The sequence below is a fragment of the Plecotus auritus genome, assembly GCF_963455305.1.
Source record: "Plecotus auritus genome assembly, chromosome: 11".
In the NCBI taxonomy this organism is placed as follows: Eukaryota; Metazoa; Chordata; class Mammalia; order Chiroptera; family Vespertilionidae; genus Plecotus; species Plecotus auritus.
In genome coordinates this window covers 51531489-51559426 of record NC_137777.1, presented here as the reverse complement: position 1 = coordinate 51559426, position 27938 = coordinate 51531489, and the positions used below count along the sequence as shown (strand labels likewise).

The following is a 27938-nucleotide window of genomic DNA, read 5'->3' as shown; positions in this document are numbered from 1 at the left end:
TACTTTGGACCCCACCAGAACTACATTTTACTCATTTACCTAGAACATTGAGAATAAGATGTACTCTTCAGTCTTAAAAACCAAACCAAAACTATTCGTGTCAGTTTTATAGTTATGTAGAAACTATAATAAAGTTTAGATAATGAAAGATGCATCTGACCATGTAACTGTACTTTATATCTTTGATTTATCCAGGCAGAAACATCGATGTCTAACATTTAAGCATCATTTTACTGAAATCAAAGAAAATGAGAAAGCGTGTCTCTTAGAAAAGTATCAGTGTTTCGGCCTTGATCAAATGGAGCACCACACAGCAGGAAAATATGCTCAATCTCTATTTAAAAGAAAGTTGAAAGTTTGATATCCCTCACTTGATATAATATACAATATGTTCCTGATAATGTTGTGCATCTTAATATTAATTATGTGACATCTTGCTGTCTTACAATTAGCTAATTCATCTATCATCAGGCTAAATAAACCTGAAAATTTCTCCTTTATAATATATCACCCCTTGTATCCTGAAAAATTCAGTTAATCATAAATTGTAAAGCCTCAATATTTTATTTGTAAGACTTTTGCAGAACACTGAATCAAGGTGACTACTAGAAAGACTGAATACCAAGGTGTAGTGACTAAGGAATTGAAAAAAATAATTGTCTATCATAATTTTAAAACACTGAATATCCCAGTAAATATGAAACAAAAGAGAATGCAATTTTTGTGTTAATTTTAATGGTAAAAGGGCACAAGAGTAAAAACCTGATAGTTCACTTATATTGCATAACAAGCTAACCAAACTGGACATGGAGGATAAATCATAAAACAAATCATTTTACTTATTGTTTCTAGGACTCTTCTTTCGATCAGATTTCTGTCTTTTCAAATAGGACTGAGGTATAGTACACTGGCAAAAATAAAAAAAGGCAAACAAGAATAGTGCCGAAGTAACAGATACCCAAAACCGAATACCATGTCAGAAAACGTCATATAGAACCATTTTATCAGATTAGAGCAGCAAGAGGAAGTGACTTCTAAATCATAATCATTTAGTGGTATTTGTCAACTTCGTCACGGTAACTTTGCAACATCATTCTTCATTTGTGAAGTAGTAAAATTCATGTCAAAAAGGAAGGGGGAATGGAGGAAGTCAATTAGTTCATTCCAATAAATTACCTCTCCAGTTCTTATAAACATGCCCATCAGCACAAAACTGAGAAATAATACCTAAGACTAGAAGAGACTTGGTTTAACTTATGAAGCAAATCAAAATGGAAAATACAGAAAAGTACAACCAATGGGGTTGAAAAGGCCCCTCACTGAAAATCTGTATTAAAAAAAATAAAATTAATAAAAATAAAAATAGAAACGAAACTCTACTAGTACAAACTAGCCTGAGTGGTTTGGTGGACAGAGTGGTTGGGCCAGCTGTCACTGTATTCTCACAACTGGATTTTCTTCCTTCCGGTTAACTGGTACGTAAACGTCAGCTCTTTACAGACCGGTAATCCATTTTCATTAGGACCCAAAGAGTTACTGTATATCCTATAAATAAAAAATATTTTTACTTTGATAACTGACTGAAGATGTGGGGACTCCATGTAATCCAACCACAAGGTTGGTTGCTGTCCAGTCCTGTGCAAATATAAAAAAATTTTGCTATAAGGCTTTGACCCTACAGTTTTCACAGCAACTTAACTACCATCCAGCATGTACCATATTTTGCAAGCCTTCAAGTTCAACAATTCAAATTGTCGCTTCATATTATGTCCCAATGCAGCATCCTTGAGGAGTAGAGTAGGCCAGTTAATCATCCTGAGACATACAGACGTCTCCCAACTCGTCCCATCGTGAGGGGTGGTTCTGATCTTCTCCATCGTCAGCCAGCTCTTCTTCAGCTTCTCCCCCTTCGTTCTCCTCGTACTCTTCATCCCGAGGGAAATCTGTATCCTGTCCCTGATCTACACCTTCTTGCCTTCCTGGCCGTGGTTTATCTGCACATTCTACACAAATACCATAGCGTCGAGATCCATGTCTTATTCCAACACTGGCAGCTAATATGAAGATCTTCTTACACACCATACATTTGTATTTTTTATCCTTTTTATGCACCTAATTGAAGGGGGGAAAAATCCAATAAGGACGGTATAAACAATTGAATGCATTTGAACCACTCAAATCACCAGTTGAACCATGAGTGAATATACCATTTTTTGCTGTATGAGGCTCAGTATCAGACCATAAATCATATTCTTTATTTAAAGCTATTTAATAATCAGCCTTCCTTAAAACTGCAGGTAACAGTGTTAAAATGCCTTAAATTTTACTGACATTAACATAGTTTAGCTCAAAGATCAGTTATATTTAAAGTTACTTACCAGGGAATGTCTTTTTACATGCTCTCTGCGAGTAAACAGTTTTCCACAAATATCACAGCTAAAGGATCGGACTCCCGTATGAATGAGCAAATGCCTTTTTAGTGTTCGTCTGTATTTGGCTACATAGGTACAATGAGGGCATTTTAACTTGTTCATGTTTAGAGATGATTCACCTTTGAGAATAAAAAAACACACAGAAAAGCACTTATATATAAACAGACAACTTGCTCTCAAAAGCTTACCTATCCCTGAGAACAGGGACTATTACAGGGCTACTACTGTCATGATTAAAAAATAAACAAACAAAAAAACCACAACTCAGAATAATTCTGTAGATGTTTAGTTGACTAATACTTGCCATTTTCCCAAGTTTCTTGTTTTGGCCAAGATTCAGGCAACAATCCATACTTGAAATCGTTTGCAGCACCTGGTAGCAATCCATACTTGAAATCGTTTGAAGTACCTGGTAGCAATCCATACTTGAATTCACTTGATGGGCCAGGCATCAGGCCATACTTGAAATCATGTGAAGTACCTAATACAATTGAAAAGTGATTTCGATGTAATAATGGTAATAAAGATCTGTCTTTTGCTAGAATAAAAAAAAACATGATAAATGAGCATTAAGATAGAAGAGCTTAATTTAAAATAGCTAAATAAAAAAACCTCTACATTTTAATCTAAAACTGACATGTCTTCATACTTTATTACCTAATTATAATATCCTGATTGGCAGACATCTTAAACAGAAAACAAACTAAAGTTTAAAATACAATTCAAACAGGGGAAAATTCAGTGAAGTTAATCTAAATACTATTTAATGGTGTGTGGAGGCCACAATGAAAATACTATCTTTCAAACATATTCAACACAGAACCCTGTCTTAAAATAGTTACTCTTCCTAATTATTCTGTCACTCGAGACCTTCACCCCAAAGCCCAGCTGTGGAACTAGACAGTCTCCTTCTGTCCCACAAACAATCACATAGTCTTGTTTTAAGACTAACTGGTTTAGAGAAATGGATGAAGGATGAAAAATATAGACAGGTAAACTGCAAATATCAAGTTCTTGTATTATTAGACTCTTGTTTGTGGTTTTAGACACACTGGGCCAAGGTAACTGAATGCCCTTTGGGGGCTTCACCAAAACCTCTTTCTAAAACCATTTGTTTCATCCTTAAACAAATGAAAATCAAGAAGGTAGAATCAAAATAGAATAGTCGAAGTCCCGTAGGATCTTCAGATTAGCTAAAATAGGAATTCTCTCCTCTGAACTTGGTCCCATCTTGACTATTCCTTGTACTGGGAATCCTTGGGCAATGTGAATCCAGAATCCTCATGGCTATTGCCCCCAGATCCAATCCACCATCACCTCTAGCCTCTGGATTATTTTCAGTAGCCATCCGTTTATCGGCCTCCCTCAAGTTAGTTCAACGCAACAATCAGGTTCTTTTTTAAACTTTCAGTCAGAGCCTGGCCCTCTGCTCAAAAGCCTGCCAGGACTACCCATCTCACAGAGTAGAAGCCAAGGACTCCCCATTGCCTACAGAGCAGTACCGCTTCCAACCGCCCTCCTGGCCGCTCTGCTCCAAGCAGACCCCTCGGTGCTGTCCTCTGTGGGGAGATGGTCCTACCTTCAAGGTCTCTGCCTAGGACTCCCCTTTCCAGGCTGTGCACAGCTCACCCTGCAGCAACTGATTAAGTTTCCTCCCATGTACACCATGGATATAATAAAGGAATGCTTGTCAAAAAATGGGTTTTCTAAGAATTCATTTCCCAGCCCTAGCTGGTTGGCTCAGTAGACAGAGTGTTGGCCTGCAGACTGAAAGGTCACGGGTTCGATTCTGGTCAAGGGCATGTACCTGGGTTGCAGGCCCTGGCCCCAGTTAGTCAGGGAGCACGTGGGAGGTAACCAATCGATGTCTCTCTCACATCGATTTCTCCCTCTCCCCCTCCCTTTCACTCTCTCTAAAAATCAGTGGAAAAATATCCCCAGTGAAGATTAATAAAAAATAAAAATTAAAAATTCATTTCCCTATACTGCATCTATTTGCAGATACATTAATTTTCTTAAAAATTAAAATAACTGCCCTAGCTGGTTTGGTTCAGTGGATAGAGCATTAGCCTGCAGACTGAAGGGTCCCAAGTTCAGTTCCAGTCAGGGGCACATACCCGGGTTATGGGCTCGATCCCCAAGTGGGGGGCGTGCAGGAAGTAGCCAATCAGTGATTCTCTTTCATCACTGATGTTTCTATCTCTCTTTCCCTCTCCTCTCCTTCTCCCTTCCTCTCTGAAATCAATAAAAAAATATTTAAAAAAATTTTTTAAAGAACTTAAGACATCTTCTTTGGTGAGTCTCAATACCCAACAGTGCACAAAGGCCTCTCAGAGATTTAAAATCGCATTTCATTGCTAACAATGTAAACTGTTTTGTGCTTAGAAAACCACCCATTTTGTTAAATGTTAGGAAAGCCCTCTCAAAAACAAAAAACAAAGGAATAAAAGAGAAAAGGAAGGAAATCCCAAATCCATAATTACATAATTTAACTATAATGTATTGCTGTTCGGGGGAAAGTTTTCAGAATCCTAGTGAGGCACCTTGTCTATGTGTACGAAGGAATAGATCACCTTCACATTCCTAAAGTTTGAGCGTTGTGACTCACAGTTCTTGTCCAAATCAATGCCTATCTTGCCTTTGTATTTTTAATGTCCAAAACATACTCTTCAGTTATTTGTTGAATAAATGTATCTGGCAAATGGTATTTCTGACATGCTCAAAATACTTGAAAAATTAACATAAGAAATCATGTTAAATATGTTGATATCAACTAAATATTATTCATTACATAAAGGAACAGACAGAATAGCCTAAAACATGAATTGATAATCCAAGAGTCAGAATTGAAGATTTTTAATACTTGAAATTCCATGTTTTTCTAAATAACCTACAGTAAAGACATAATAAAAAGCGTTTATGATAATAGGCGAGAGCATGGTGAAATTCAAAATAATTCAAATTAAGGAAGGCTTATCCCAAACTTAGTCATCTCTCCCAATTCTTACAACAATGGGGTATCTTGTAGGACACCTAAGAGCAGCTTGAAGAAAGGTCCCTTTGTAATTTAACCCGCTGAAGGATCATTAAGGTCACTGAAAAATTGTGCTTATGATTCCATAATGACAAACTAAGAAGAAATCAATGTTTTTATAGTCAAAATTGTAAGATAAAGGCTGGTCTCAGTTGCAAAAAATCCAATGGATCTAAGTGTCCCCTAAAGACAAGTGACTCTAAATCAAGGTGTTTCTTTTTCTGAGAAAGAGAGACCATTACCTACTGAAAATGTGTATGTGCAAATTTAAAACTACGTATGAATGCACACAGCCCATCTGAACCAGCCCATTCTTGAAACAGATTTCTAAACCAAATGCAAGGGCAAGAAAACATTCCTGTACTCAGCGATTCTCTGTACAAGCAAAAAGTCTTCAAAATATAACTCAAATAATCTGTAAACTACTAATTTCAAAACCTTTTTTGTAAATTCTTTCAATAGTTAGGAGAAACCACCTTAAGGGAGCTTCTTCCAAGTTTTGGCTTCGTTTTTTGTCAGTGTATACTGAATTCAGAAGCCCAATAGCTTTTGGTAAGAAGAACCCCTAACAGTCCCTCCCCATCAATTCTTTAAAAAATTTCTGGGCTACAGAAGCTGAAACAATGACCATCTATATCCCTTTATGTACATTCAACAAATGTTCATTTTGCCGAATGTGCTCTGCAATTCATATACACACCTTGGATGTCTATTTGAAAGCAAGCTGTACAACCATCACTTCACCCCTAAACACAGCGTACATCTTCTAGAACTTTCTCCCACATAACCACAGCACCTTTGTTCAACACCTGTCATTTAATCAATGACAGAGTCAAATATCCAGCTGTTCCCAAAATGCCCCTTCAGTCCTTGTTGGGACTCATGATATAATCATGACAGACACTGTGCGCTTGGTTGGTCCCCTTCAATCCATGGTCCCTCTGCGTGTCTTTCCTGGCACCAGACCTTCAGAATCTGGACTAGCTGGACTTACGTCCATCTACCTCATTTCCTGTGTGATTAGATCTGGGGCAAGAACACCATAGACCCTGTGCATCAGCTTGCCCACCGCATCAGGAGGCCCGTGTTCCGGTTCCTTTCACCATAGCACTATGTTGGATCAGTCATTTATGGTCACTCATCAGACCTCTTTATTGTACAGATCTCTTTTCCTCTTTGTAATGGAAGATGCCATCACCCTGTAAACCTTTCATTCCCACACCCCTGTGGCTCAGTCCTAGAAGCTCATCAACAATGTCACCACAGAGTGACGTTCTTGAATTATTTCCTGTGGGGGTGCAAAAATATCATCTTACCTAATAACAGAGAAACATGTAAATTGACCATACCTCCGCTATGCCCACAGCCAATCAGAGTATGCAAATTAACCTAACAAAGATGGTGGTTAATTTGCATACATACCTGGGTCCCGGGAACCTCCTCGGCACCCAGGTCACTCCCAGCCGGCCATGGGGGGAAGGGGGGGGGGGGGCGGGAAGGGGCCAAGCCTGCAATCAGAGGTGCCGGGGGGGGGGGGGAGGGGGAGGGGAGGCTTTAGGCTTGGGAAGGGGCCGAGCCTGGGATCGGAGGGAAGGGGGAAAAAAAAAAATCAATGGAAACATATCCTCAGGTGAGGATAAAAAGAAAAATAAAGAAAGAAATGTCATATCCTATGAAAGACACATCTTGAAAATGCCTAAAGAAAGTTATCATTTTTGCCCTGACCAGTTTGGCTCAGTGGATAGAGCGTCGGCCTGTGGACTGAAAGGTCCCAGGTTCGATTCCGGTCAAGGGCATGTACCTTGGTTGCAGGCACATCCTCAGTAGGGAGTGTGCAAGGAGGCAGCTGATCGATGCTTCTCTCTCATCGATGTTTCTAACTCTCTATCCCTATCCCTTCCTCTCTGTAAAAAAACAATAAAATATATTAAAAAAAAAAAAAAGTTATCATTTTTTCATGGTGAAGGGACTGGAGTCCGTGTTGATGAAAATACCTTGGCAGCTGCAGCAGCGGGGTGATGGGGCTGGTGCCTTCCCCTGATCAGCCCGGGCCAGACTGCAGCTTAGGTCCGCTCCCAATGGGGAGCGAGCCTAAGCCATCAGTAGGACATCCCGAGGGCTCCCAGTATGTGAGAGGGGGCAGGCTTGGCTGAGGGACCCCTCCCCAGTGCATGAATTTCGAGCACCGGGCCCCTAGTTCTTCTATATTTATGAGCTTGTCATTCTATAAAGAAAGCTTTCCCTTTCTAATTGACTCATAATGTATTCATGTAATTCTGTGGAATGTTCATGAATTCTTTGTTCCCCAAAGTACAACTGATATACCAGGTAAATATTACTATTTAGAATTAATATTTTCTATAGCCAGCAACAACCAATTATTTTATATCAAAGCTAATTCAAATGCATTAATCATTCTAATAATTACCATTCTCATGCCATCTATACTTTAACAGAAGTCATCATAATTCCTTTTGATACTGAGAGCTTTAAAATGTCCACCCAACAAAGGAGAAATGCCTATCTATTTTTATTTACCAGGCTTCCAAAGTCCATCATAATCATAGACACCACAGATCAAAGTACTTACATATAATCCTCTCCTTTAAGAAAAAGAAACTGCAGGAGGTCCTTAGTAAACATGTACACAAACACTACTTCCCAAGCCTCAAATCCTTTTAAATGTATTCTTTTTAAATTCCTACTGCATGGGACGGAGGGGGGTTAAAGGGACACTGTAATACTGTCGACAACAAGTCCTGCTGTGCCTACCAGCATCGCCTCCATCCTGCCCCAAGCTGGCTTCTGCCAGCACGTTTGCGTTCACATTCCTGTCACAGTTTGGCCCCGAGAGCAGAGCACCATCCAGATCTGAAAGAGATGGAGAATAATCTGTTATTACAGCCACACCACAGCTGCCACCCACCACCACTCCCTTCTGGAACTGTTTCTTGGGCACACAGAGCGGCTATCTGCAAGTGCTGAACACCTGCTCAACACCGCAAGGCACGGAAGGGCAAGACGTGATTTTCAACCACAAGTGTTCAGTGCACGCTCAGCAGCAAGCACAGTGTACTGGAGAGGCATGAGCCGCAGAGCCCGGGTGAATTGGTACTCCAGCTCCATTTGCTACTGGCTACATGAGCACATGTCAGTTTCCTCACATGCATCTACTTGTATCAGATTTGATAGAGAAATTAGGTTAATGCAAACCAACTGTTATAATTATGATGTCTGGCACCCAACAGATGATGACTACTGCTGGTACTAAGTACTAGATGTATAAAACATCGTATGGCTCAGAGGTGGGAAGGACCGTTTAAAGCTAAAATAAAAAGGAAGCTATCAGAGAAGAGGTCATTCCCGAGTTCATAGTGAACTACGGAAAGGATGTGATAGGAAGCATAAAAGCATAAAAAAGAAAAGCACACTAACGTGTTAATCCCTTTAAAATCTGTTCCATCCCTTCCGTTTCTCTACCACTGCCTTCAACTGGCACTTGTCTTTCCTCTCCTGATTAGTGAGTAAATAACTCAAACACTTCCTTGCTTCCCAAATATAGTGCTCCCACCACCACTCTCTTCCCACACACTGCCGGAGAGATGTTCCAAAAACATCAATCTTTAAGTTGCTCCTTTACTTAAGATTGCCCATGGTTAACCACAGCTTTTACGATAATCTTCAAACTCCTCAGTTTAGAGTCCAAGGTAATGTTTCAGGTGCCTGCTTAGGAATCCAGACTCAGCCACTGGCACTATCTACTCTCCCAAATGAATCACACATTTCTGAAGACAGTGTTAAAATGCCGCTTACTATGGACTGTCTCTCCTCTGCCTTCTATTCAAGACCCACCCTTGATATCCCCATTCCGTACTGCTCCGATTCCCAATACTAAAGGTTAAAAAGTTTATGGTGGGAAAATATCATCATACAATGAAATGCTACCCAGCAGTGGTTCTAGTGCAGCTATAAACCCCAAACCACGCACCAGATCTGGTGCTATCATACTAAGAGGCCAGTAGGATAACATACTTCCATAATGACTGAGAGAAGAATAGTTTAATTGATCCCAAGTAGACACAAATAGTCATGTAGACTCCTGCAGGCTTCAGTGAAGAATTTGGCCTTTTTTTTTGCTAAAAGCAGTAAAAGGTTTTAAACAGGCTGTTGGTCTCATTTGTCTTTTAAAAAAAATAAACGATTCCTGGTGTTGTAGGAGTGAATTAAAGGAGGGCAAGAGGAGATACAGGGAGACCAGTTAGAAAGCTATTTTAATACAAGTGAGAACTGGTGGTGGCTTGTGATGGTTGAATGGCCATGGCAAATGGAGAAAAGTGGATGAATCTGAGAAAGTTTGTGGGGCAAAACTGACAGGGTTTGGTGACAGACTGGTTGTTGGGGGGCGGGGGGCGAAGGTCATGAGTACGTTTCCAGACTATTGCTACTGGCAGCTGGGAACCTTAGGAAAGAGCCCATTCTGGAGGGAACAGGAGCTGTAGGAAGTTCAATTGTGAACTTTAGTGAGTGAAACATACTTCAGAAAAAAGGTTTAATAATATGCTTGGGATGGGGACGGTGGGTGAAGAACTAGAACTCCTGGAACCAGCTCTGCCACGGCCCCGCTGTGAAGCAGGCTACTTTGCTTCTGTGATTGCGGACCACGCCACAGCTGCTCGTGCAGTCCCTAACCCAGCAGCAGTGCTATCTGGGAACTTCCTAGAAATGTGCATTTTCAGGCCCGCCACAGACCTACTCAGAGACTGTGGAGGTGGGGCCCAGCAACCTGGAGTTAGTAAGCCCTCTAGGGGAAGACTTAGAGCTGTTTTATTATAAAATGGGGAACTACCAGGCAAATAGCTAAGCACTTTTCATTTAACATTACTGCAACGAATGAAAAGTGCTTATTATCTCTGCCTGCTATACAAACATTCAACATTTTAACTATTTTTTTCTTCCAGGTGGAGAAATTTAGTACCAAAAACTATAGGTTTGGTGCTTGAGCTGGGGACAAAAACGTTTGAGTCGTTAGAATACACATGGCCAATAAAGCTATGGAAGTAAACAGATGAGGCCTTGAGGAATCCTAGCATTTAGTAATCTACCGAAGGGTAAAAAAGGTTTTCAGATAAGTATTTCCAGAAGTACTCCATTGTGACAGTGCTGTCAAGAATTCAAGATGAAGCCTGAAATACGCGTCACTTTCATTTCATCCAAGAATCCTGAGCACCCCAGTGGGTGGGTGGGGCAGGCAGGAAGAGTAACAATGGCCTGTGTTAAGAATGAGAGATAATGAATTAGAAGGTAACACAATTTGAGAAATTTGGCTGTACAAGGGAAGAGTGCCAAATAGAGTAAGAGTTTTGCTGTTTTTAAGGTGAAAGTAATAAACATATTTAAGTGCTGAAAGGAAGAAGTCACTAAGAAGGGGAGAAGTTAAAGCTATGGAAGAAATGCCACAAAAAGAAATGGTCAGATCTGTCAGGTTCCCAGGGAGTCTGTCTGTCTGGGTAACAGGAGAGAGAGCAAGGAACATCTGTCCAGAGAGGAGTTCGAAGGCAGCACTCAGGACTTTTCTGTCCAGTAGACGGGAGGGTGATGCCCAGAGGAAATGGGCGGGACATCAGGAGGATGACGGAGAAGTAAACAGACCACCCCCCTTCACCTGGTCCTTCAGAGCAGAACACTGTTTGGGTCTTATTTTCCCAATATTTATCAAAATGCATAACACAAGGACACAGAAAACAGGAGGGTGAGGGCATGAGGGGGGGGGGGGTGGAAGGGCAATGGGGGGATAAGGACACATATGTAATACCTTAATCAATAAAGAAAAAAAATCATGACAATACCAACTTTGAATTATTGTTATTTTTAAGCCTTAGCATAATTTTTGAGAAAATTGTATCTCCTGAGGTGTATATGTATATTCATATGTATAAGAGTATGTATTAAACTACTAATTCTCTTCCATTTCAATTTTCCTTTTTCTTAAAGTAAAATTAATGAATACTTTTATATTAAAAGCAGCATCTATAGTATGATTCCAGTTTTATGAAGGAATTATTGTTTTTCTACATGCATAGAAAAATGTTGCAAATGATGTTCACCTAATGTTAATGATGGTAATTTCTGAGTGAGCAATTTGGCTTTTTTTCTTTCATTTTTGTATTTTGTATTTATTCATTGTCTGGATTGTTTATAGTCAATATGTATCCTTTTTAAAAAAAAAGTGATTAAGTTGAAAAAAAACTGATATTAAAATATAACTAAGGGGGAAGTCCATAATGAAATATTCTTGTTTATTAGAATAAAATTATTTATCACATGTGTATATGTATAAAAAATGCATAACAAATAAAAAGCTTTCCGAGAAATGTTAAATGCTACTTAAATAATCTGCCCTTTGCAACATTACTAGTTTAGTTGTAATTAATAGTGTTTGAAGAATAATTTCTCAGTTTTCAGGTGTATAATTGCACTAAAACACATCCAAACACTGAAAAATAAGTGAAATTCAGTAGCTTTGTTTTCCTATGAAAAGTTAGATGTATTCTGAAATTCAAAAATAAAATTCAAATCATTATCCAAACAATGTTATTAAGTTTCTCACTATCTTTTAAAAACAGTAATTCTAAAGTGTAGTCTGTTTAGAGGGCGCTTTGTCAAATTCCCACATGGGTTTGTAAATATGGGGTATTTCCATTTATGTAACGTTCTATAGTGATTTGTTGAAGGCTTTCCTCTGCTGGTTCTTAAAAGAGACATCTCCCGTCTTCTGCCCCATCTCGAAGTATTAGAATTTAATTTGTAATCTTTAATCCTACATGGACACTAAGTACAAAACAGCAACAAGAGATGGCTAGTGTAGTCTTCCTGTGTGCATGTTTCCTCTCCACACAAAACCACACCCGTGCTGGACAGTCAATCTCTTTGGCGAGGTACCAGCTACTTGGTTCTTGGTATTAAAAACAAACCTCAACACAGGTGAGCTCTGCCAGGCTGACAACAGCTTTCCTAAGTAGCATGCTTAATGCATGAAGCAATACATCACATCACTTCTGGACCTTATGTGACACCAGCCAGACTGCCTAGCAACTCATTTCTCATCAGTTTCGTTGATGTGAGTGGGAGAGAAGCCAGGCCACCAACTGTTCACTTGATCTAGGGACGAATTTGCTTCGCTGGGAAGCAAAGGCAGTAAGTCTTCCTCACCATCTTTTTCTCTAAAACTGTAAGATTAAAAAGTAAACTCTAACATATTTGCTTTTCTAACATTCATGACTTCGCTATGGAAATCTTTCACTTCACTTAAACTTAGCAAAAAGGGCTAAGATCTCTCTACAACTGTCAGACCCTTTAAATAACTATTAAAACATTAGTTTCATAAGATAACAGCTCTTTCTGAATGGTAGCAGGTATTATGTGTGCTGTGTAATATGATTCAAATCATCAGAGTTAAATGATAAGCCATGTATAATTTCTTCTATTTTTACAAATGTCTTTCTCCCATGAACAGGTAATAGCAGACCCCTCCCCCAAAGAAGACAAAGAACAGAGTTTATGCATCAAGCAGTAAGTCCTTTTGTATATGCTTTCTCACTCAAACTTTCTATGTGTATGTCACAATAGTAAGAATGTTCTTATCCTTGTTGTATGAGGGAGCTAAGGTTAAGCTAGAGGCAGAGAGCTGCATTGAACTCCTGGTAATGTGTTACAAGCACCAGGCGTGTGGCCTGGTACACAGCAAGCGACCAAAAAGGGCTCAATTTGCAATGCTGTCCATCTTAAACTCACTTTCTAGTGATACTTGATATACTGTTCTGCGAAACGAGCAAAGATAAACCTCACCTACACTCTGCTAAACCAGCACTCAACTTTATTAACTTCCCTTTATTTAATACAACCATTTCAAAACCTTAAGTGGACCTTACATGTCAGCTATCATTGCTCTTTGCAGTTATACATTGTCATCTTTGAAGCATCCTCCAGCCCAGCCAGTGTTGCTCAGTGGTTGAGCCTCAATCTATGAACCATGAGGACACATGCCTGGATTGTGGGCTGGATCCCTAGTAGGGGGGTGTGGGAGGCAGCTGATCAATGATTCTCTCTCATTATTGATGTTTCTATCTCTCTCTCCCTCTCCCTCCCTCTCTGAAATCAATAATATAAAGCAACCTCCTCCTCAGAATTCATTTTTAAAATAATTTGATTAACATGTATTGCATTTTTAAAACATGACCTCTTGTTGGTCATGGGCTTATAAAAAATCTGGTTCACCAGCCATGGAAAGAGCATGTTTTTCAGTCCCCTCCATGCGGAGCTGCGCCTCCCAGCCGGGGCTCTCCCGTTTCCTCGCACTACTCAGGGCGGGCATTTCTGCCATGACCAGACCTCACTGGGTCCCCGGGTCACTGCCCGCTCCATGAACAACACCCTGCAAATGCTTTGTGTTAAAGGCAAATATAAACAGATCGAATCTCTAGTTAAAACCTCTCTTCTCAGAATCTAAAAAAAATTCGCAGTTACGGCGTCAAACAGAGAATCACAGTCTGGCCCTAACCTACCCACCAACCTCATGTCCCTGCGACAGTCCCTTTCTATTTTTTTACCCACTATTCCAACTTGTCAGCTGCAGTGGGTCACGTCCTCCTTCCTCTCCTGCAAACTCCACGATCTGAGGGCCAACCCCACCGCTCCTCTTCAGTGAGCTCTCCCCATGCTTCTTCCTGACACCTATCACACTGCACTGGGTGCCACGGCCACCCGCTGTGAACACGGGTGCTCAGTCTTACATCAACATCATCGGGCATGGTGCTTAGTTTCTTGGGGTTTTAAATAAATCTTTTATTACCAAATTTCCTCATGTTATGATATGGAAAACTACTTTGGAGTCCCAGAAATGTAATATTTGGATATAACAACTTTTCTGGAAAGGAAACCTTTGAAAATTTAAATCTGGTCACCCAGAATATTCAAGTTGTGTCAGAAATCAAACATTCAGTGTTACAGAAACTCCGATTTGACGTTTTCCGGGTTTAGAAAACGTAATGCCCTTGGCAGGTGGAAACCACAAAGACGGCCTTCTCCCAGGTCCACACAAGCCTCCTCAGCACCCAGCCGGGGTCTGGCCACACCGTCTGTGTCCTCAGGGGCTCTCACTTAGGTTAGCACAGCCATCTTTTGGGTCAAACAAATACGGCAGATAGGAGAGGAAAGGAACACAGGTGGAGGAAAGATAAACAAGGGGAACGAGATGGCAGAACAGGCTTACCACCATATAGATGCCCACTAGCATTCTTTCAATATTAAATATTGAAGAGTCTTAGGCATTACTATATTTTATAACCTATTAACTACTGGTGGACTTTTTTATTTTTTTAATGAGTGTCAGGGCCCTGGCCAGGTTGGCTCAGTTGGTTGGAGCATCATCCCATACACCAAAAGGTTGCAGGTTCGATTCCCAGTCAGGGCACATACTTAGGTTTCAGTTTAGATCCCTGGTTGGGGCATATATGGGAGGCAACCGATCAATGTTTCTCTCTTCCTCTCTCAAATCAGTAAACATATCCTAAAAAAAAAAAAAAAAAGTTTTTTAATGAGCACCAGACTTTCAAACTACTATTTAAAACCCAATTATAACAGTTTATTTAAAAAATAATAACATCATCACTTAAATTATACTCAACCAAAAGGATGCTGGGAAAGTGAGGAAGAACATCTAGAATCCTTAGAGGAAGAAAACTAGCCCAAGATCCAGGCCCATCACCTGTTACCTGAAACCCCTGAGGTGAGGTACAGAAGGCAGACATTTCAGGGTTTAGAAAGTACTTAACTACAGCACACCCGGCGGGGTTTACGTAGCATCCTGTAATCAAAACAGCACTTCCGCAACAAAACACACAGAGACGCACATGTAAGGGAGTAAGACTATCGATAGCTGGTTTTGCTGCCAACTAGGTATCAGGTTTTGTTATAAAAATGATTAAGAAAAAGCTTCAGGTAGTTTTACAGCTTTCATGATTTTAGAATTATGACATTTTCCTTCCTTCCTTTCCATTAGGGACATTATGTGGGATAAACTCAGGGCTAGTTAAGTGACAAAACTGAGTCCAAAGCCCAAGCTCCATGGTTTTTAAACATATTTTAAATATGTTCATACAGCAAACATATGTGACATGGTCAAAATATTAGAAGTCTCAAATCATATGGCCATTTTTCAAGTGTAAAAATGTTTAATAACTTAAAAACTATGGTCACTTAGAAAGCACATGAAAATAATGCCAAGTACCAAATACCACCCAAAACACAACAGGGCAGAGTGGTGGTCAGCAGGTAAATAATTACAGAGTTTACTCTAATTAGAGGAAGTAATTCATTTCAAGTATGTGCCACATTAAGGTATCTTAAAAATACCGAGTTTGAGCCTTCTTTTCTCAAAACAAATAAATACTCAAATTATGTTTTTTAGACAGAAGGCAATTATAAAAATTGAAAATATAAAGCTTAAATCCAATTCAACTCAACTCACAAATGTTGTGCAGCTGTTTTCCCATCAGAAAATACAGATGAGAGAAAGGAGCTTTTAGATTAACTCTGTATCCCTTGACCAAGACCACCTTGTCCCCAAGTATTTGTACAGTATTAAGAAAAATCTAGTCATCAGTATAGGATTCTGTCAGCTTCTATGAAAGATAGAAATCAATTACATAGTCTACTGCTGCATTACTAGAGAATGCTTTTGAGGACGCTGTCTGTCATACTGGTTGGTGTCAACTCGACAAAACCGCACTGAAGATTCCTTTCAGAATTCAGTGCCAGAAGTCTGTCACCCTGCAGGACGGCTGTCCCCCTTTGAAGGAAGCTGCTTAGACGATATGGCACTTTGGAAAAGGCAAAACAGAGATGTGAAAGGCCCAACTGCTGCCAGGAGTCTGAGGACAGGGAGGGAGGGGTGAAGAGGTGGCACATGGGACTTTTTGGGCAGTGGAACTAGTCTTGATGTTAGTTCAAAGCGGACCTAACTTTGAGTAGTGAGTCCAATAACAGACATGCTAGCCTCCGATTTAATCAAGTTCGTGATACTATGGGTGTGTTGTCTTCTCAATATCTTACAACATTTCTTTGAGGGATCCAAACACCAGCTCCAAGATCATGCGGCAAAAGGAGAGCTGTGCTACACAAACTGTAGGCTTAAGAAACCCAATGTGCCAAGCAATGCTTGCAGAAAAAGTGAAGAGCTCACCACTCTCCAGACATTTAGGTATAGAACCTAAATTATCTTAAAAGCATTCATTTCACTGGAAACTTCCTCTATTTCCTTAATAAAATGAAAGTATAATCAATGTTGTGGGGTCATAAAATGTTTGAAGTTTTAAAAGGGGCTCATTTTTTAAAAAGAATGGGTCTTCTAGACCAAGCATGTCAAACTCGTGGCCACAGGCCACATGCGACCCACAACAAAATTTTTGTGGCCCAGCCAATATAACGGTATATAAAAAACGTTTTAATAAAAACTTCCTAACTTCATTTTTACAATATCCTGTTATACATAATTGTTAATAATGAGCTACAACATTCGCTAATGACTGACTACTATAATAGTGTTGCATTCATTTCCCTTATTCACCCTACGCGTAGGCGCACCATTTCTCTCCACTAATACTAGCAGCGAATATTTTAGCAGCCGATTGCCACATCATTAGTCTTGTACTGACTTGTTCGGTGTGCACAACAGGAAGTATTCCGCTTTTGAAGAAGAAAAATAGGTTTATTTGCGTTACGCTTGTTAATTTGTGCAGTTATTCAGTGTCTGGTAAGTTAATATTCAGGAAAAAATATTAATTTTTATTAAAATGTTCTATTATTTTATGTTAACAATGACTCATTTATTTCAGCCCTTTGTATTCAGCATGTCTCTATAGCAGCGGTTCTCAACCTGTGGGTTGCAACGCCTTTGGGGGTCGAACGACCCCTTTACAGGGGTCGCCTAAGACCATCGGAAAACACAGATATTTACATTTATGATTCATAACAGTAGCAAAATTACAGTTATGAAGTAGCAACGAAAATAATTTTATGGTTGGGGGTCACCACAACATGAGGAGCTGTATTAACGGGTCGCGGCGTTAGGAAGGTCGAGAACCACCACCCTATAGAAATAAACCCACGCTTCTATGCAAATTGAAGCTTTTGTTTTTTTGTGTCCCACACAAACTTAAACCTTATTTATTTGGCCCGTGATAGCCTCTGAGTTTGACATGCTTATACTAGACAGTCTCAACAAAACATGAGACCTGCCTCTATTATCTCCTAGCTGAATGACCTTGAGCAAGGCCTGACCCTCGGTAAACACAGACCCACTGTGTTCTCTACTGGTCAGAACTTGCCTAAGAGGTGTAGTCTATTCTGTCCACCAAAACTTGCAGGTGAAACAAGCCAGGTCATGTCTATGACTGGAAGAATCCACAAAGTGGGAGGTATAGCACTTAGCCCAGAAGACTTCAGGGAAATTCTTTAAATGCTAATATCTGAAGAGTTATCATCAGGCAGATTAGAGGTTAGAGGCTGGACTCATATTATACTACCCAAATGACAGAATTAAGTAGTTAAAGCAAAGCAATTTTTGGCTCAATATAAAATAACTTCCCAATAATCATAGTTAATTATCCTATATTGGAATAGGCTGCTTATAAAAGTATTCTAAGTATTCAAACAGAAAGTCAAGCTGAAGCTGTAAGACCATTTTATACAGAATTTGGTGGGAATTGCACTGTACTGGAAAACCGATTTTAAATAACTTCAATGGTCTCCCAACTTCAAGAGGGATTAAAATGACCATGATTGCTGTTGTGGTTTTATGCATATTTTTAAGATGAGGAAATTGAGGGTAAGGAGAAGAGCTCCTTTTCAAATCCTGAATCTATTTGGGTTCTCTCCTCTGAGTGGTTCTCATCATTGGCTCACATTATAATCACCTGTATACCTTATAATAATGCCACCAACCAGGCCACATCCCAGAGCAATTAACTAGAATAACTAATGGAGAGACCCAAGTGATGCCAACATACAGGCACGACTGACAGCCACTGTTCTATATACCAAGGGTCTGCAATCCAGCTTTCTTGGAATGCATTCATGTGCATGTTTCCATCCTGTATGACTGCATGACTGCTTTCATGCTACAATGGCTAAGTTACTGACCTTATGAGCAGCAAAGCCAAAATAGTTACTACTGTTTGGCCCTTTACAGTAAAAATTTGCCAATCCCTGGCTCTGTATCAATTATGTCCTCTTATAGACCGGATGGAGAAGACCAGCAAACAGTGTTCACTATACACACCTGATATTCAAACAAGCAAAATTTCGACTGATGAAAATTAAACCCGAACCTAAAAAGCCAGTGGAACCATTTCACAGGATTACTATGACATTTTTCCCTTTCCCAAAGGGAAAAGGAAATAAAAACAGTAATTCTTTTTAACAGAAAGTACTCCACCCCCACATGATCACCATCATGGAAATCAGACACTGAACAGCTACAGAGCTTCAGGGCAAAGCAAGCATTACATCACACGTGCGGCACTGGACAAGTGTGGGGTCTGCAGAGAAAACCTCCAACCCACCGGGCTGTTGCTTCCAATAAAAAGTTAGACAGAGGCAGTTAAGTTACGTTAAGGAAAAGTTCCAATCTATTTCCACTCCTCAATAATGCCCTCCATCCCATTTTTTTGAAAACCCACACAACAAATGTGATATGCTAAGATTCTTGTACATACTCCTCTGGATATATTGAAAAGTCTCAAAGAAAAATTTCAGAGGCCTCTCTTAACTAAGGAAAATGACGTGAGAGTGGGACAAATTTAAAATATTCCAGCTTCTGTAATATTTATTTTAAGAACAGCAGCTCTACACAAATGAGAATAACCCTATTATCATTTGCAAATTCTATAAGCACTTATAAATGTTTAATTTACCCAAAACATTAAAGAGTAAAGGATACTGCCCGGGCAATGTGGCTCAGTGGTTGAGCATCAACCCATGAACCAGGAGGTTAGAATTCAATTCTGGTCAGGGCACAAGCCTGGGTTGCAGGCTCAATCCCAGTAGGGGCATGTAGGAGGCAGCCAATCAATGCTTCTCTCTCATCATTGATGTTTCTCCTTCTCTGAAGTCAATAAAAAAATATTTTTAAAAGAGTAAAGAATATTAACTAGGTCTCAAAAATGTTATGAAATGACAAACTACATATTACAACTAAAGAATTTATCGTTCCCAGCACTGAGTGCAAAAAAGATGATCAGAGTCCAAAGCAGGAAAGTCAAATTACTAAACAATGAGTGGCGTCCACATGCCACACAACAGTATAGGCAAATGCCTGATTATTAACACAGCCTTTGCATTAACCCACATCCACAGGCCTAGAGAAAATACTAAGATACCAAAATTATGTGCTTGAATAATTTCACCCTTCTATTTTAAATTTATTATTAGTTACGTGTATTTTATAATGACAAAAAACTTTAAAAAGCATACTTCAACATTGTAGCCAACTAGAATTATAATGAAAACTGAAATAACTTTGTATGCACAATATTTACCTGGTTCTTCCTTAATGAATGACATATCTTCTTCTGGATAGGCAACAGGTGGTTGCATCACGGAGCAATCTTCCAAACTTGTTTCATTATTAGGTGGTATATTATAAATAAATCTCTTTGCAGTTTGGTTTTTCCTCCTTGTTTTGTTGCCAGTTTCTTGAATTCCCTGGGAGCCCATATTATTCCAAATAAACACTTTTGTTTGACCCGGGGCTTCACTTTCAGCCAATTCAGGTGAACCATCCTGGACCCAACCACTGTCACTCATTTGGTAGTTCTCTATTTGGCCCTCATCGACATTACAACCATCATTTTCAGTTTTTACATTACTTGCCAAATTGGTAAGATTCCGTGTTGCCCAGAAACTGGCAATTTTTTGATCCCGGGATGAAGACAGACCATCCCTATTAACTGGTTTTCTATTGTTATAGTCCACAACCACAGACTCCGGAGCTTCAGATTTAATGCTTATATTTAAGGCATCTTTAATAAAATTTCGGCAAGTCTGAACAACTTCGCTCATTTGCAGATAGCTGGCCACGGTCATCACTTCAATGGCATTTTGGCTTGTGAGCACCAGGTTACCAGAGTACAGGAAGTCCAAGATGACGGAGAAACCTTGAACTGCAGCAATATCTAAGTGGGTAGTATTGTTTTGGTTAGGGCTTTCTTTGTTGGAAAAGCAATATAAAGTCTTAAAGAAACGGCTGCCTGCAACCAGGATGTTCTTATGAGCTTTAAAGATTTTTCCGCTCACCACAATGCTGACATCACAAAGAATACCTTTCTTTCTCTGCTCATTTAATTGTCGAAGAAGTTGATAGCAATAAGAGTTTTCATTTGGCCTACTATTAAAGTCACAGTATCCCTCTTCTGAAGGTATTTCTGATTCCTGTAAGTGAATGGAAAACATAAATGTTAAACTCAAGTTCCTCACATAAAATGGGTAGTACTTGCATATCCTCCTGTGTACTTTAAATAATCTCTACATTACTTATAATACCCACTACAATGGAAATGCTGTGTAAATAGTTGTTATACTGTGTTGTTCAGGGAATAATGACAAGAAAAAAGTCCGCACATCTTCAGTACAGGCTCAACCATAGCAGGCCTAACTCCACAATACATGTCAGCAACAATGTAATGTTTTTTCCCAACATGTTTGACCTGCGGTTGGTTGAATGGGTGGATGCAGAGCCTGCAGGTGCAGAGGACTGAATGTACACTAATGTTAGTAATCACCACGAAGTGCTCACATCCCAAGTACTGAGAGGAAAGCGTGAACAGCTTGGTGCAAGCCATGGCTAATATACACTGAGTGGCCAGATTATTATGATCTCTGAACGCATAATAATCTGGCCACTCAGTACATATATATATATGTGTGTATGTATATATATATATGTGTATATATATATATGAGGCCTGGTGCATGAATTCGTGCATGGGTAGGGTCCAGCCAGCCTGGCCAGGGGGCGGGGATATGGGTGGTTGGCCAGCCTGCCTGCTGGTCGAACTCCTGGTCGAGGGGACGATTTGCATATTAGCCTTTTATTATATAGGATATACTCTGAGTGGCCAGATTATTATGTGTTCAGAGATCATAATAATCTGGCCACTCAGTGTAAGAAAAATCAAACACCTGAATGAGCATCAGCAGGGTTTCATTTACAGAGTAACATGTATCATGTCATTCTTGAAAATAAAATAAGGACATGAATTAAGAATTACTTAGGTTAAAATAAAACACTCTGCAGTGCATTTGCAAATCAAGAACTGCTTCAAAGTCTGCACATTACGCAGCTGGCACTGCAGGAAGGCCATGGCTACGTCTAACTGTAGTGATCATTTCAGGCTCTGGTTATTGTGTCCTCAATTTCCTGGGCTAGTCCAAGTTCTGAAATTCTCCGCCATTATCAGACCAAATAGCCTAATTTTTAAAAATAACTCGGACAAAAGCCTGTACACCAAAACATTTGCCCATTCTATTTGAAACACAAACTACACAAATCAAGCAGTTCTTCAACCATGGTTTTCTCTCATTACTATTGTGTGACAGTGATGTTCCCTGCTTTTACAAGCAACACTAGCAACTTCTTTTCCACTACTGATCAGAGCACCTATTAAATGTGCCCTTGACAGCAAATGGTTTACAAGTCAAGTGCATGTTGCTTTCCAAGGGGAGTATTACTTGAGGATTTGGGTGAAACATAGCTAAAATAAATGGCCATTATTATTTGCTGAACCAAATAAATTAAGAAATTCTTATACTAAAGGCAAAAAGTTATCACTAGTGATCAAGACTCCTAAAGGACTGAGGAATATGGCAAGGGTGTTATGAGAACACACAGGAGGTGCATGTAATCCAGGTTTCTCGGAGGTGGGGGGTGGAGGGGTTTGGAGGAAAGATTTGAGCAGGGCCTGAGAAGATGCAAGAAAAGGATGGAAGGATGTGCATTCTCAGCAAAGTAGATAGCGGGAGAAAAAGAACCAAGATCGCTACAATATCCTCACAATTCCAGATTTCTTAAAATACTCCAGGGTGATCCAAAAACCCAAGATATGCAAATGTGCACTTACTAACACTTTAAAGTTTCTATAGCTTTTATCAGATTATTAAGAGATTAAGAATCACTTCTATAGGTGCCAGAACTTTAGAAGCAGAGTGATCTGATTGGATTAGTAGAAGAGATGACCGGCAGCTAAGTAGAGGATTAATACTGGGGGACTAGGACTGGAGATACTCTGACCAGCGGAAGCTACTGTGTAACAGTTAACAGTCCTTGCAATAATCAGGACCTTAACTAGGGAAGATGGATAATGTTAATAGGGGGAGAGGTGGTGAGGCAGAGTTTGAAAACATATTTGGGAGGTAAAAATCAGAACTGAGTGATTAGATTGTGGGGATTGGGGAGAAAAGAATCACAGGGTCCTCGGCATTCTAGCTTGAGGAGCTAGATAATGCCACCAATTTGTAGGGAAATCTACACCACCCTTCTGATAGCGATAACTTCAGTTGCAAGCAGTGAACTCATCTGTAGTTAATCAATAAATAAGAAAATGCTATTTAGCTAAAAACCAACAAGCAATTAAGATTTACTTCCCTGCCCAGAATTATAGTCCCCTTTCAAAAAATGATTACGGATTCAAACACAATGTTAGGACCTATACAAACAATATTCTACAAAGTGGTTCTTTAATGGGCATAGGTTCATCTTTAATATTTCTTAGTGAGAGGGTTTTCAGATTTTCCTCCTAAATTGATAAAAACAATAATCCTTGAGCCATATTTTTGCCAAATTCAAAGAAGGCTGGTAGCTTTGTTTCACCTTTGCTTTAGTGATGACCTCAACATAGTCCACTTATTAATGTCAACCAGACCAGATCTGAATTCAGTATTTACTTTCTGGAAAGGCTAAGTAAATGCATAACACCTATACATCTGAGTGCTTGTTTCAGGGTTAGTAAACTGGAACGGGTTGGCAGAATGTGTGATGTAAGCTATGAAATTTCACAAGTGGATAGAAAGTGACCTGAACCAACAGACAGTGGTATAATCACTGTTAAAACAATTTTAAAGTCCTCTAGGCCAAATGGTCAATTCCTGTATGAGCTAATTATTGAACTTGATTCTATAAAGACGTACTCAGTTGTTACTCAAAATACAAGGTATAGCCTGGCCCGTGTGACTCTGTGATTGAGGGTCAACCTATGAACCAGGAGGTCACAGTTAGATTCCTGGTAAGGGCACATTCCTGGGGTTGCAGGCTCGATCCCCAGTAGGGGGCGTGCAGGAGGCAGCCAATAGATGATTCTCATCATTGATGTTTCTCTCTCCCTCTCCCTTCCTCACTATATGCTGTCCCTTACATGTTATACCTCACATATGCTTATAAAGAATTACAGGCTTCTCTTTGAAATAGAAGGCCCAGAACAGATTCTGAAAGCTTATTTACAGACTCTTCCATGAGGAGTCCTTAACTAACATCCAGTTAACAAGAATATCAAACTTTTTAAGAAGGTGCTATAATGTTTTAGTCACTACCATGAAATTAATGAAAAAGAACTTTTCTTACTTACAGGAAAAATAAGAAAGAAAAGTAACCCTTAGGGACATACTAAGATTTGGCCAAACTCCTCTAAAAAAACAGGCCTCCTTAAAACAACAAAAAAAGTGTGTGTGTGTGTGTGTGTGTGTGTGTGTGTGTGTGTGTAATAAAGGGAGTGAACTACCCCAACCTCCAACTGAATTCTTGCCTGAAGAACTCTAAAACTCTCATTTCAATGTTTTTAAGATAGGAGAAAATTAATGCAAGGCATTTTTTATGAAGCTGAGAAAAATGGCACGTGTGATGAGAAATCTCAGAATGTTCAAAGAACTGAATGGCCAAGGTCTCAGAAGGTATGTAAAGGGAACTGGCTTGCTCTCTAGAATCAGTGTGATTGCGTGAGATAAAGTGGCCTCCAAACTGATAAAACTGGTAACAGTGAGACATGAGAGACACCAGGCCACAAAAAGCATCTTGTTACACTTATCTGCAAAGAAAATAGGAATGATGAAAAACATAGTTTTCATTTACTAAGTGATTATGTGCTGGCATATATACTTTGCATCCATGAGAAAGCTATGTTTTGCTTGCCAATAAAGAGAATTAGGATTCAGGTCCCTCTAACCTTAAACCCGAAAATGCTCTTACAGTCTGTGTTATACTGCCTCCTACTGGTAATCAAAGACTGCAGAACAATGGAAAAAAAGGAACTCAGTCCACAGGGTAAGTCAGTTCTTGAACCTGTCACTCACATTAACAAGGAGAAATGTAGGTGGTACCTACAAGGCACACACAATAGCAAATTAACATCCCAAACTAAGATTAGCTAGAATTAAAATAGACAAATGATTAGGATCAGTTCAGAGTGGAAACATCCAAAATCCAACCAAGAGAACCAATATATAGCCTCCAAGTAAACTGTATCCCCTCGGTCTGATGACAGAATGTCCCAAGAGAAAGAATATGGGCTGCATATAAGATCTATAAAAAGAGAGTTGCAAGGGGGCAAAGGAGACAGGAAGGGAGGGATGATTCAGAGATCAAGTTTAATAAATAATGATTTTACCTAGGAGTGAATTCCCTGATCCGGATGCATGCCTGGGGGGAGAATACATGCACCACACCAAATCAGTCATAAGGTGATCCAACTAATTCCCCTTCCTCTGATTTCAGGTTCACTAAGCAGCTAATTATAATTTGCATTTCCATTCAGCTTTGCCTATAGGGAGAGACTATGCTGATAAGAGGAGTAACTGGCCCATTGTACTAGTATATTAAGAACGTTCTTTCTAATTGTCTATTTTAATTTTTCTGAATAACCAACCTACCATTATTTAGAAAAGTCTACTTTCATTTTCACAAGTTTCCCACCTCCATCATTTTACTAATTAACTTCAGAAATACATACTTAACCCTTTAAAGCCTTGGACTCCTCTTCTGTAAAATTTGAGGAAGATGATTATTTTGCAGAGTTAAGGTAAATGGATATTTGGCATATGGAAAAACAAGGAAATGTTAGTTCTATTTCACTCCATTGCCCAAGCTCACAAAGCTAATAATTGCAGAAAGCTGAGATCTGAACCCAGATTTACTCCAAAACCCATTCTTTCCCCATTACAACATTCCTTACAGGCTCTAGTCTCAGTTATCACCAAGGGCTCTAAGGCTCAGGACAATTTACTTAACCTTTCTGGCCTTATATCTTTAAATAACCTTCCTTCTGGGCTAGGCAGTTAAAATATGTGCAAAAACTATTGCCACTGTCCCCTGGGACAAATAAACCTACGCTTTAAAGTTCAAGCCTTAACTTCTGAGAAGGTTCTGGGCTATGGCATTACTAGATGCTGCTTAATTAACTCCAGTGTAAGTGTTCCGAGCAGCAAGATCATTCCAATAAACAGGGGGGCTACTAGTACAAGAGCGAATTCCACCCACCAGCACAGGTTGTCCAAAAAGTCTTAAAGGAGAACTGATCAACATCTGCTGGGCCTGAAAGGGGATTATCAAAACGGTCAGGACTACTCTCTCTAGAATGGAAATATAAAACAAAAAAGGAAGAACTAGCGTGCAGCTTTACTTGTTTTGTAACTAAGGACTTGCTTTCAAGGAGTTTGGTAAATATGTACTCTACCAGTCAAATCAACTTTTGAAAAAGGCGGATTATATAAAATCTCAACACAGAAATCTGGGTAGAAGAAACAGGCAAAAACTACAGTAATTTACCCAAAGCAAAGTTCAACAAGTTCAAAGAAGATGAATTTAGTAAAACTAGGTATAAGAGAAAGGAGTGTTAAGCAAATAGCTTCCACTACATTTACATACTGCTCTCATATTTCAAACTATTCTGACTTGATGTAAAGAATTTCCTTGGCTGGATGTTTTCCTAAAACGGGTAGCGTCAAAGGTTAAGGAAATAGTTTAATTCATTCTTCAAAGAGTTCCCAGGTTTGACTTCCACCAGCATGCTATAAAACTCTGAACCGAAGGAGCTTTTCAAAAATCACAGGCAATGAAACTGTGACCGCAAAGTCAACCTTTTCGGGTTAAAACCTTCAACCTTGCTTTACTAAGTTTTCTTTTTTTATTCAATCTGATGGGCAAAGAAATGAGTCATAAAACAACGAAGTAAATTCAGCGCTACGATTGATAAATTGTCATTCCCTCGCCCTCCCCAACTCACAAATTAACTTCTGAAAACTTGTTCCTAGGCTTTCCAACCTCCCACGCCTAAGTGGCCCACACCTCTCCCGACCGAAACGATGCTTCCCCCAGGAGAGCGGCGCGTGGAGCTCATGACCCTTCCCGGAAAGGACCTGGGAAGGCAGGAGCAGGATTCTACGGTACCTGGGCGTTGGCTTCGTGGAGTTTGTGCTCCGTGGAGACGTGGTGCCTCAGGAGAAGGGTTTTCTTGTAGTTGCGGGTCCCTCGCGACAGCTCGTCGTGTCCCACGGGTGCGAGGTCCCCGCTGCCGCTGTCCGCGGGGGTCTTCTGGCACCACCCGCAGGACATGAGGCCGGTGTCCTTGGAGTAGCGCAGCCAGGGGAAGTCCCGCAGCCAGGCCGCCTGGAAGGAGCTCTGCAGCTTCTGCATCAGGGACTTGGGCCGCGCGAGCGGGAGGTGCTGGACAGTCTCGCCGTCGCCGGGCCCCGCGCCGCCCTCCGCCTCGTCCCCGCCGTCGCCGCCCGACCGCCGGCCGCTGCCTTCCGCTCCGCTGCCGTCGCCCAGGCTCGCCCCCTCTTCGTCCTCCTCGGTGCTGTCGCTCAGGGACGCGCCGTCCGGCACCGAGTCCTTCCCCTCCAGCGCGTCCAGCTCCAGCTCCGCCGCGGCCGGCCCTCGCCCGTACAAATGCTTCGGGGGCCACGCCGGGGGGTCGGGCCGGCCGCGGCTGCTGCCATTGTTGCCGAGACCCCCGCCGCCGCCGCCGCCGCGGAAGGCCAGAGTCCGACGGTTCCTCTCAGCGAGCAGGGGGCCCCCCGCGCCGCCGCCCAATGAGCCGGGGCCGCCCGCGTCCGGGGGCAGCGGCGGCTCCGGCGCCTCCTCTGCGGCCGCGGCCTCGGGGTCCTGGGACTCCGGGCCCTCCGGGTCCGCTTCCTCGTCTGCCCCCCGCCCGTTGGGCTGCGGCGGCGCGGGCGGCCGGGGCTGGCGCGGCGGGGGCTGCTGGGGCCAAGCCGAGGCCTCCCCGCCGGCGTTATTGTTCGCGGAGCCGCCGCCGGCGAGCAGCCCGCCGCCCCGGAACGCCAGCGTCCTGCGGTTCATCTCACTGAACGACATGGCGCGCGCCGCCGCCGCCCGGCTCGGCTCGGCCTGCCTCGGGCCGCGTCCCGCGCTC

At 40.9% G+C, this 27938-nt stretch overlaps 1 protein-coding gene across 1 annotated transcript; it reads right to left on the bottom strand.

Moving 5' to 3' along the window:
• Nucleotides 1–547: 547 nt before the first annotated feature.
• Nucleotides 548–27938, bottom strand: ZBTB10 (zinc finger and BTB domain containing 10). Its single transcript, XM_080646912.1, has 6 exons — nt 26954–27938; nt 20061–20952; nt 8239–8337; nt 2737–2913; nt 2379–2551; nt 548–2112 (listed from the first exon to the last, which is right to left on the bottom strand). Exons 1-6 carry the CDS (start codon nt 27878–27880, stop codon nt 1807–1809), a joined length of 2574 nt encoding a protein of 857 aa, XP_080503038.1. The 5' UTR covers nt 27881–27938; the 3' UTR covers nt 548–1806.